General features: G+C 48.0%; 1 protein-coding gene across 2 annotated transcripts in view; it reads right to left on the bottom strand.

Annotated features, from left to right (window-relative positions):
* Positions 1–595: 595 nt before the first annotated feature.
* sema3bl (sema domain, immunoglobulin domain (Ig), short basic domain, secreted, (semaphorin) 3bl) overlaps positions 596–10,392 on the bottom strand; it is a 54,841-nt gene continuing 45,044 nt past the window's right edge. For both annotated transcript variants that reach the window (XM_079741293.1, XM_079741294.1), the window contains exons 11-16: positions 6,349–6,580; positions 5,754–5,845; positions 5,411–5,452; positions 4,888–5,113; positions 2,767–2,900; positions 596–1,210 (exon numbers count right to left, since the gene is read on the bottom strand). In XM_079741293.1, the coding sequence (XP_079597419.1) occupies positions 653–1,210; positions 2,767–2,900; positions 4,888–5,113; positions 5,411–5,452; positions 5,754–5,845; positions 6,349–6,580 (1,284 nt within the window). In that variant the 3' untranslated portion in view covers positions 596–652. The remainder of the gene's footprint in view (positions 1,211–2,766; positions 2,901–4,887; positions 5,114–5,410; positions 5,453–5,753; positions 5,846–6,348; positions 6,581–10,392) is intronic.

Raw genomic sequence — 10,392 nt, 5'->3', positions numbered from 1 at the left:
TCCTCTCTATCCTGTGTGTGGAAACATCATTGGAGTGGAGGGGAGTGGAGCAGAACTTAATTACCAAATGGTTGCAGTGGTTATCCTTGTAAGGTAAAGGTGCAAGATGGAAGGCTTGGAGTCCATTATCATCATCATCATCATCATCATCATCATCATCATCATCATCGTCTCCATTATCTCTAAGGATGACTATCAACAACAATCTCTAACAGTACAGTTTTTGAAAAAAAAACAGCAGCTTCTCTTTCTGTTGTCCTTGCACGTAGATCCAGAAAAAACACAAAACCCCAAATGAAGCATAACAATAAAACCAAGCTATGTGTACACATGCTATTTTCTATTCACGAGAGCCTGCTCCAGAGGGAGCCCTGTTTGGTGAGAAATCATCAGGCCCACGGACAGGCCCAGTGGACGGTCTTCAACAAAGTTCAAAGATTACATGTCCCATTCCTGTCCCACCCCTCTCTTCCAATATCCAAGTGCTCAACGTTTCAAAGGACGAGGCGACCAACAAATCCTCCATCACCCATCCCTCCTCCTCGCTCAGCACCTCCCCTCCCCTCCTCCCTCCCCTCCAGTCGTTCTTCCCCCTTTTCCACTTCTCTCCATCGCCCCAACACTCCCGGGGGTTGCGGGCCGTCCCGACCGCTCACTCGTCCCGCACGCGTTGCCCCAGGTCCCGCGGCGTCCGGTTGCGCTCGCCGGAGCTCTTGCTGCGGGCCTTGCGGGCGCTGTCCTGCGCCTGCCGGTACTTCTCCACCATGCTCTTGTGCTTCCGGCGCAGCTTGTCGTGGCACCACATCCTCTCGCAGTACTCCTCCACGTGGGGCAGGTTGCTGGGACCAATCAGCTGCATGATGTCCTTGAACCAGGAGCGCGATTGGCCCATGGTCAGGCCCCCACCTCCTCCTCGGTTGCCGTAGGAACCGCCTCCGCCGCCGCCGCTGGAGACGCAGGGCGGCCAGCCTCTGTACCCCCCGCCGCCGGACCGGTCCTTGTTGGAGTCCAGGGCGTGGCTGGAGGGCTCCTCCCGGGCCAGCAGCTCGCCCACCGCCTCCCCCTGCAGGACCTGGAGGATGAGGCGGGCCAGGGTCTGCGTGAAGCCGTGCTCCCTGGAGCGGCAAATGTACACGCCCTGGTCCTGGCGGGAGACCCGGCGGAACAGCAGGCCCTGCTCGGTGGCCATGACCCGGTCGTCCAGCTTCACCTGGGGGGGCGGGGGGTGGTAGGGAGGGAAGGTGTGGTAAGTGGTGGATAGTCAGTGGAGATCGGTGATTGTTTTGTCGCTATGGCAATGCAGCAACTGTAAACCAGCGGGTCTTTTAATTCACCCGTACATACACAAGCACGCGCATAAACACACACATACACACAGTTAGATGCGGAAGGTGACCTCAGGCCTTTGTGGGTGAACTCGGTGAGCATTTATTATAAATATAGGAGACACTTCAATTGCAGGTTGGCTGAGAACAAACTTGAACATTTCCAGGTTTAAAGCAATTCTATAAACTTTCAAAGGGATTGCTCTCTTATGCCCCATTCAATTTCAAGTAGCTCACATGGCATTTATTTTTGTTATACCGCTCCCAGCTTTTTACTACCTTATCAGCACACCAACGCTTTGAAGATTGGGGAAAAAACAAATGTAAAGGAAGAGGAGTTTGGCTGAATGCAGCCAGATGAGGGTGATTTGGTGAGAGCCTGTGGTTCTCTGACTGCAGAAGGGACTGGCATGAGAGCAGAGGGATGCAGAAAGGGACTGAGACCAAGCCAAGGTTCACTTTTTTCACTTTAATCAGCTTGGCTATCGGCTGTATTAAACTCTGCCTGCCTTTTCGTCTCTTTCTTTTTGTCTCTCTCGCTTTAGGCTTTCATTTCTAATCCCATAGCTCTTCCTTGACAACCTTAATATTCTTATTGAGTATTTACCAGTATTCACTTAGATAGTTTACTATCCCTCAATCTCTCTCTAAAGCCACACCCGTGTTCCCTCTTCCACCCCCCCGCACCTCTCTCTCTCTCTCTCTCTCTCTCTCTCTCTCTCTCTCTCCCTCTCTCTCTCTCTAATTCAGACCCTCCCTCCCTCACCACTCTCAAGCACTCCAACCCTGTGCCAATCCAAACAGGGCCGCCTCCGACAGTTGGACTGGCAGCTGAGTGTTTATCTGGGAGAGAACCGGAGAAGGGTGGTAATGCCTTAATACTTACATGGCTCAACAGGAGGCCGGGGGGGGAAGGGGGAAGGCACTCTGGTTGGCTTAAAGCAACAGCCCCGGCGCATTGAAAATGACGGAGGGAGACACGATAACTAAGGCAGGAATGTTTAAGTAGTTCTTGGAAATGTCAAATTTGGCCGTGCCGCCATACTTCAATAAAATGTAATGAGTGTGCAGAAATGGTCCGCGTGTGTGCCGTCAGTGGAGTGTGTGTGTGTGTGTGTGTTTGTGTGTGTGTGAGTGTGAGTGTGTGTGTGTGTGTGTTTCAAGGCCTGGCTGGGATGTTTAGCCTTGTGGTCAGAAGACAAGGGAAGACTTAATATGAAGGGAAACCTGCTTTCCATTTGGAGGTATAGTGCCCTATAGTGGTTACTATGTATGTTAACCCTTGGCATGTTTGAAAAGCCCCTTCATTACTATAGGGGCTTTCATTGAAGTGTCCTTCAACAGCAAACTTTTGACGCACACACAGGCAAACACACACACTCTAAAACACAGCACACTCTCACACCCTCACACACACACACACACACATACACAGACATACCTCTTCCTGCCGGTCGTCCTTCTGGGCGAGCCAGGTGACGCTGGCTTGGGGCGAGCGAGGCATACACTCCAGGAAGGTGCTGTTGTTCTCCGTCCCGTAGACCACCCTCTGCTCCATCCCGTTCAGCTCCTCTCCTGGGGGGGGGGAGACACACACACACACACACACACACATACACACGCACACACACAAACGATGATCAGAACACGAGCAAGCACGGGATATATCCTGTGTTATATATTATATATAATCGGTGGATTCGACACATCCGTGGAAACACTTTCCTTAAGGACTTAGGGCGGGGCCAAAGGTCACACATGGGCCTTTGGTGACCCCTCCGCGGCGAGCACCTGTTTACTCTCTCCATCTGGTTCTCTCCATCTGCTTTTTGGGTCTGTGTTTTATCCTTTTTTTCTTTCCTCGGTTCCCAGATCCTTTTGTTCTTTTTTCCCCTTCTCTCTGGTCATTTCCCATGACATACCCATCCCTGTATCGCGATCTGTCTCCTCGCTTTCCCCTTCCCTATTTATTTTCTTACTGTTTTTTTAACCCTTCTCCTTCTCCGCTCTGCTTTCCGCTGTGCTCATTATGGAAGTAATAAATATCTAAGTCTATCAAGCAATGTATTGTTTTAGCCATTTTGCTGATCCCCCCCCCCCCCCTCTCTCTCTCTCTCTCTCTCCCTATCAATAGGTCACTCTCCCTCCAAGCCCCTATTCTCCACCCTCACCTGCCATCTATCACCAACATGTCTCCTTGTCTTGGTTGTTAGGGTTCAGTGAAAACCCTCCATAAATACAAGCCAAATTCCACCACTTTGACAGGATGAAATACATCTGTAGGGTGGGAGGTTGACTGTGTTTGTGTGTGTGTGTGTGTGTGTCTGTGTGTCTTTGTGTGTTTGTCTGTGTACAGCTGTCACTTTGTGTGTTGTGCGTGTAGGAATGTCAGTTGTTATTGTTATCGGTGTAACATGATTGTGTATTCGGGAATGACTTGGTGAATAATAGGTGCGCTCTGTGTGTGTGTGTGTGTGTGTGTCCGTGTGTCTGTGTGTCTGTGTGTGTGTGGGGTGTTTGTGTCGTGCATGCGTGTTTGTGAGACAGGGAGAGTGAGTGAATGTGCGTGCTAGAGACAAAGAGAAAGAGGGTTGCTGAGTGTGTGTGCAAGAGAGAGAGAGAGGGAGTAGTTTTCTGTCCGGCCAAGTTCATCTTCTTATTTTGTTATTCAGTCATTCAGTGATTTTGTGGTTTGTGAAAATATAAACAGCAGCACGTTACAGCATGTGCCTGCTGCATCTCTTGATCTGCCCAATGTGACAAATGAAGTGTTTATAGTGTGCAAGTATTTATAGTGTCAAAAGACAATCCTACAGCCTTCCTAAACGGTTACTGGGTAGCTCACATTGATGCTAGTTTCCCCAGTGACGCAGACAAACTGATGCACAAACAACCATGAACATATACAACCCACACACACACACACACACACACACACACACACACACACACACTCACACACACGGGCACCCGGAGCTCTTGCATATAGTCAGGCATCTAACACCATTCAAACACACACACACATACACACACACACGCACACACACTCAAACACACACATACTGTATATTAAAAGGCCTCATCCAAACAGAGTGTGGCTCTTGAGTGAGGAGAATGTACACAGTTGTGTGATAAAGGACTGAGCCTGGATGGTCTTCATTATCTCTAAATAGTTGACAGTGTGAAAACAGCACCATCCTACTCATGCTGCTCACTGTTTACCCAACACACTGAATATCATCCTGCTTTGGAGACAGGTAGGGCTTATCTTCTCTACGCACCAACATAATATACACACAGATATACCCGCACACTCACACACACAAAGACACACCCAGGCATGTGCACACATACACACACACACACACACACACACACAGGCCTGTACGCACAAACACAAACACACACACACACACACCCCTGAAACACACTTGTGCACACACACAACCACACACACACACAACCACGCACACACACAAACCCCCCACTGGAGAATGCATACAAACACACACAGACACACACACACACACACAGACACACACACACACACACACACACTCACCACTGAGGTTCTGGTCCACACACTGCACCACGGGGTTGCCGTAGCGCACGTCCTGCCGGCGGAAGCGCCGCTTGCCGCTGGACAGGAAGCGGGCGCAGGAGAGCCCGTCCCAGGCGCAGTAGGGGTCCCGGGCCAGGCAGCACTCGGCGCAGGCCTTCCCGTAGGTCTCACAGCGGTGCAGCTTCACCTGGGCCACGCCCAGCGGAGAGCCCACGTACAGCGCTTGCTGTGAGGGTAGAGGGGAGGAGCTGCTGTTTACCGTCACGGTTTAGTCTTTAGGTACAGTGAGCTAAAATGTTGAGCTTGATATGTGCTCTGAAACGCTTTGCATTACATCTTACTAACTTAAAGGGCACTGGGATGGAGGGTATAGCTCCGACCACAGTGGGCGATAGAAATGTTTTGTTTTTTTGTTGGGTTGGGTGGGAGATAGTAGGGAGAGGGATGAATGTTGTTTCCGGAGCAGGTAGGAGGATAGGAATCTTCCTCAAGAAGGCCTACAGGTGGACTGTGGACAACTCACCCTTTTGGCTGATATTTCCATGGAGGTGACCGGAGTTGGGACCTAAGGTGACCAAGATGAAGATTCAAAATAAATGAGACTCTTCAAGACGAAACACTGATCAATGAATACATATCAGTACACATTTTGAAACCGTAAAAAAAGGTATCAGGATTAAGATTCGCTTTAAAACTCTGTTTTGTGGAACATGACCATCAGCTGTAGAAGAACGGAATATAAGAACTAGGAAAACCATTTCACCTAACCGATTATGATCTACAACAAGATGGACTGAGGAGGACGGAGAAGGAAAGGAGGAAGAGAGAAACAGAAGGGAGGGTTCCCAGATAAGGACCCGGACTACCTTGAAGACCTGGAGCTCCTCCAGGGTGACCTCCTCGCTCTCCAGGCTGTTTCCGTTGCGTAGGGAGATGACCTTCAGCACCGTGCCGACGTCTGGACCCCCCACACACACACAGGAAGACAACACACAATGAGGTCAGGGGTCAAGGGGAACTTTGATCTCATGCTGCAGTAACAGCAGTTTTACTCGATCGCTACGCAGTCAAATACACACACACACACATAAACACAATTGTTACCGATTAGAGTCCAACTGGAAACAATCTCCATAAATGATCAAAGCACAATAACACAACTGTCTGAATCAAACATAAAAACACACACACACGATAAATCTGTAAACAAATTAAAGAAGTGTCCAATATCTTAGGAACCCACAGAGCCAAGAAAACAAATTCCAACACAAACATCCCCACAAAACACACACACACAAATCAAACACACACTCCCACACACACACAAACAATAATGCTATTGGTATGGATTCAAGTCGACATAAGACACAATAGTCCATAAATAATGTGCCCACAAATCCATAACAGTCCAAATCCAACACAAACACACACACACACACACACACACGCACACACACACACCTGTGCCGATGAACATGACGTCGTACTGGCTGTCCTCCGCCTCCACGCGGTCCACCACGATCTGCGTGAGCTTGTAGGGCGTGTTGGCCCTGACCAGCACGGGCCGGCGCTGGGCGGGGAACACCGGGCGCCACATCAGGGGGTGGCCCCGGGTGAACTGCAGCACGGCGTCCGGGAAGTCCTTGGTGCTGCTGAACTCCCTGCCCGGCTGGTTGGTGATCTTACTGGGACACTGGGGGGGGAGGAGGAGGAGGAGGAGGAGGAGGAGGAGGAGGAGGAGGAGGAGGAGGTGGCGATGGGACGGATGGAAGGGAAGGAGCGGGTTGGAGGTAGTTGAGGAGGTGGAGGAGGAGAGGAGTTGGAGAGGAGGTTGAGGAGGTTGAGGAGGTGGAGATGGTGATGGGACGGATGGAAGGGAAGGAGCGGTTTGGAGGTGGTTGTGGAGGTGGAGGAGGAGAGGAGGCGGAGAGGAGTTGGAGAGGAGAGGAGGAAGAAGTTGAGGAGATGGAGGAGGTGAGGGGACGGATGGAGAAACCTTTGTATTTAAACTGTTAATGTCTGTATGTCTCATATTTTCCCTAATTATTGATTTGAGGTCATATATTATCCTGTTCATGGTATACAATCTTGCCAAATATATATATATATTTATTCAAAGGTTTTTCCAGAGCTTTGGTTTGGGCATGTTGTCCTCCATTTCCAGTGCGCCAGTCTCTGTATTGTGCAGTCGCCAACTGAAACTGGCTCCAACCATGCGTTTAATTACATTTTCCTTGCTGCTCTATGAACAGCAAAGTGGGAACTGGCTGAACCCAGACTCTACTGCTGGTTAGAGTCACTTACTGGGAGCTACTGAGAGCCAAGCAATGACGAGAGGGAGAGGAGGGACACCTGTCTGGCACGTACCCATCCACTCCCATTAAGGCACTGTGTGTGTGTGTGTGTGTGTGTGTGTGTGTGTGTGTGTGTGTGTGTGTGTGTGTGTGTGTGTGTGTGTGTGTGTTTACAGTGTGTGTATGAGTGTGAGGGTGTTTCGTTTGTTTAAACGATTAGGTGCTTAACACCTATTGTATGCCGCAAAGGAAATAACAACAATCACCAACAGCAGAGGAGGAAGTGTCTGTGTGTGTCTGTGTGTTTTTGTGTGTGTGACCGAGTGTACGTGTGTGCGTGCGTACCTGTGTGTGTGTGTGTGTGCTTGCATGGTTTGCTTGTGTGTGTGCGCTGTGTGCCTGTATGTACGTGTCTGTGCGTGTGTGTGTTGGCGAGAGGATGACAGTTTGGGTCCGTCTAGAATCTCGCTCTCTCGCGTGCTTTAGTTCTGCTTTGGCTCAGCTGGGCTCTTAAAGGGGAAATGGACTGAAGCAGCAAGCTGTGACCTCAAACAAAACGTTTTATAGCTATTACTACGTCTATTCCTGAATGGCAAACATACTGTAGATCATACTCTCTGAGGATGAAAATGTCAACTCGATGTTGAACACATTATTTCTCGTTACGGTCCTTTTCATGCGTTAACATATAACACATACAAACACGTTGATTTATTGAACTATTTGGAAAGGTAATTATTTGCAATAAAAAATGTGTGTCAACAACCCTGTGAAAAAGACATGTTTTCGCTCACACGTCGTCCCACTTTATCGTGTGACGAACACAATGTGAATCGGCAACCATAGTCTGAGGTGAAAAAGTGAAGTCAGATTCTAATCTGAATTGATGTGAACAGAGTTCTGGGTCCACAGAACTTAGTTCTCAGTACATGATACTCACCCTAACAAAGGAGGTCAGATAACAGCTAGCACCATCAGGCATCATCAAAGACGCTCTCTGACATATTAAGCTGATCACCAGATCAAGATACAACACTAAACCGTGATTAGATGCGGCACGGTATAAAACACTAAAACAAGAGCAGATTTCTCATGTTTATTTTATGTATCGCCAAGAGAAATCAAGACAACATAACTTGGGTCTCCAAAGTAGACACATACGTCATTCAATTCCAGTCGGCAACAGAAACCATGAACAAAAAACTTTAATGAAAAGTAAATTTAATACAAAGCCCTAAACCAATAACATAAGGGTGAAGTCCCGCTGGAAACTAGTTTGAATAGTCGGCTTTAGATTCAACACCATAACACAAACACATCACTGGTTAAGTCAAGTTTCAGTTGAATACCAATACATCTAACTAATCAACGTTATCTATTGTGGGGATCTCTAGATAGGAGCCAACATTTCCTGTCACACAAAATCAGACAGAACAGTTTCACATGATTAGAGTTCTCTCAAAGCCACCGCAGTAAACACACTTGCTTTACAGAGCGTCTTCCTTTCTCGAAGAAGCAAAACGTTGAGGAGAGACAGCACCACAAAAACTACAGCAAAATATTACACAAAACCAAAGGATGATGAGAATTAAGTTTTCCACAAACAACGATTACCGTGGAGGTGTTGGCGTGTGGTGGGTGTACGGAATGCTTACTAACACTTAAATTAAATTCACAAGAGGAACAGTGTTTGGATATTAAGACATCAAGCTCTTAGGCCTATCGTTGAAAAGATAATCTGATTTAAATGGATCCTGACAGGGGGGAGATCAGCGCGACGTGAAGCCAAACACGGTGAGGTATCGCTGGGGGTGACATCCAAGCAAACTTTGAATCTGATATCTCAGAGATTATACACTAAGTCTCCAATTTGTACAGCTGGGGAAAACATGGGAAGCCCCTGGCTGTTTCTTTTCTGATGATGTTCTCCAACACATTGAAACAAGTTTTGCTGTTATCCTAACCTCATTGTAGCTCTCTGTTGTAATAATACTATAAACCTTCCATAGAGACCTCGCCTGCAAACAAGGATTGTGAGATCATGGTTTCGATATACTCAGGTGAGTAAAGACCCAGGTGGTTGGTAATGCAAGGGAAAATAAAACGTCTCTTTAACAGTATGACAATAGCACTGTGAGAGGGAGCAGATATCTGAGGTGGATAACATAAGTGTTAGGATGAAAGATTTACCCAAGATAAATATCTTCTGTGTCTTCATGTTCTCTGTCAGCGATATAAGTGTTCAACCAGAGGGAGAGAGACAGAGAGGGGCGGGAGAGAGAGAGAGAGAGAGAGAGAGAGAGAGAGAGAGAGAGAGAGAGAGAGAGAGAGAGAGAGAGAGGTAAGAGAGACAGAGAGGGGGCGGGAGAGAGAGATGAGGGATGATAAAGAGAGAGAGAGAGAGATTGAGAGAGCGAGAGAGAGAGAGAGAGAGAGGTGAGAGAGAACGACAGACAAAGAGAGAATGAGAGGGAGAGAGAGAATGAGAGGGAGAGAGAGAATGAGAGGGAGATAGAGAAGGAGCGACCCTGAACTGAAGTACTGTACTCTAGTGAGCGGTAGTTAAATACAAAATTCCCCCATTCATCAATCTTCAGAGGTTAAAAAAGTTCACCTCACACACTCTGTATACCTCCCTTATGTGTTCTTCAAGAATAACCATAAAGTGAATTCAAATCATAATTGACAGGGCCTAGCAGTGGTTGATTCAGATTGGCTTAAATTAGTGCCAGGTGACATCACCAGGCACCAATTTGAGCCAATCAGTAACAACATGTGCAATTGGCCGTATATTTCACCGGAGATACAGTGCCTTCCCTGATGTCAGACTTAAGTGCGTGAATGCTCTTCAAGGTTCCTGCAACATCTGCAAGGGCACTACCAGGGCCAGAGTCTGCATTCTTCTTATCTTTGTTTAAGCCGGCCATACGTCCTGGTGAAACGTTTTGAAATTTTGCATGCTCAAACTAGAAGCTAAATCCTAACTTGTCCGGAGAGACCAAACATATTTTCTCTTTCTCTATGTCCCGCTCTCTCTCTCTCTCTCTCTCTCTCTCTCTTTCATCGGCTCTCTCTCTCTCTCTCTCTCTCTTTCATCGGCTCTCTCTCTATCTCTCTCTCTCTCTCTCTCTCTCTTTCATCGGCTCTCTCTCTATCTCTCTCTCTCTCTCTCTCTCTCTCTCTCTCTCTCTCTCTCTCTCTCCTAGCATTC

Source organism: Pollachius pollachius (assembly GCF_949987615.1).
Source record: "Pollachius pollachius genome assembly, chromosome: 8".
NCBI classification, from domain to species: domain Eukaryota; kingdom Metazoa; phylum Chordata; class Actinopteri; order Gadiformes; family Gadidae; genus Pollachius; species Pollachius pollachius.
The sequence above is the reverse complement of the archived record's forward strand: the minus strand, read 5'-3'. Positions and strand labels throughout refer to the sequence as shown.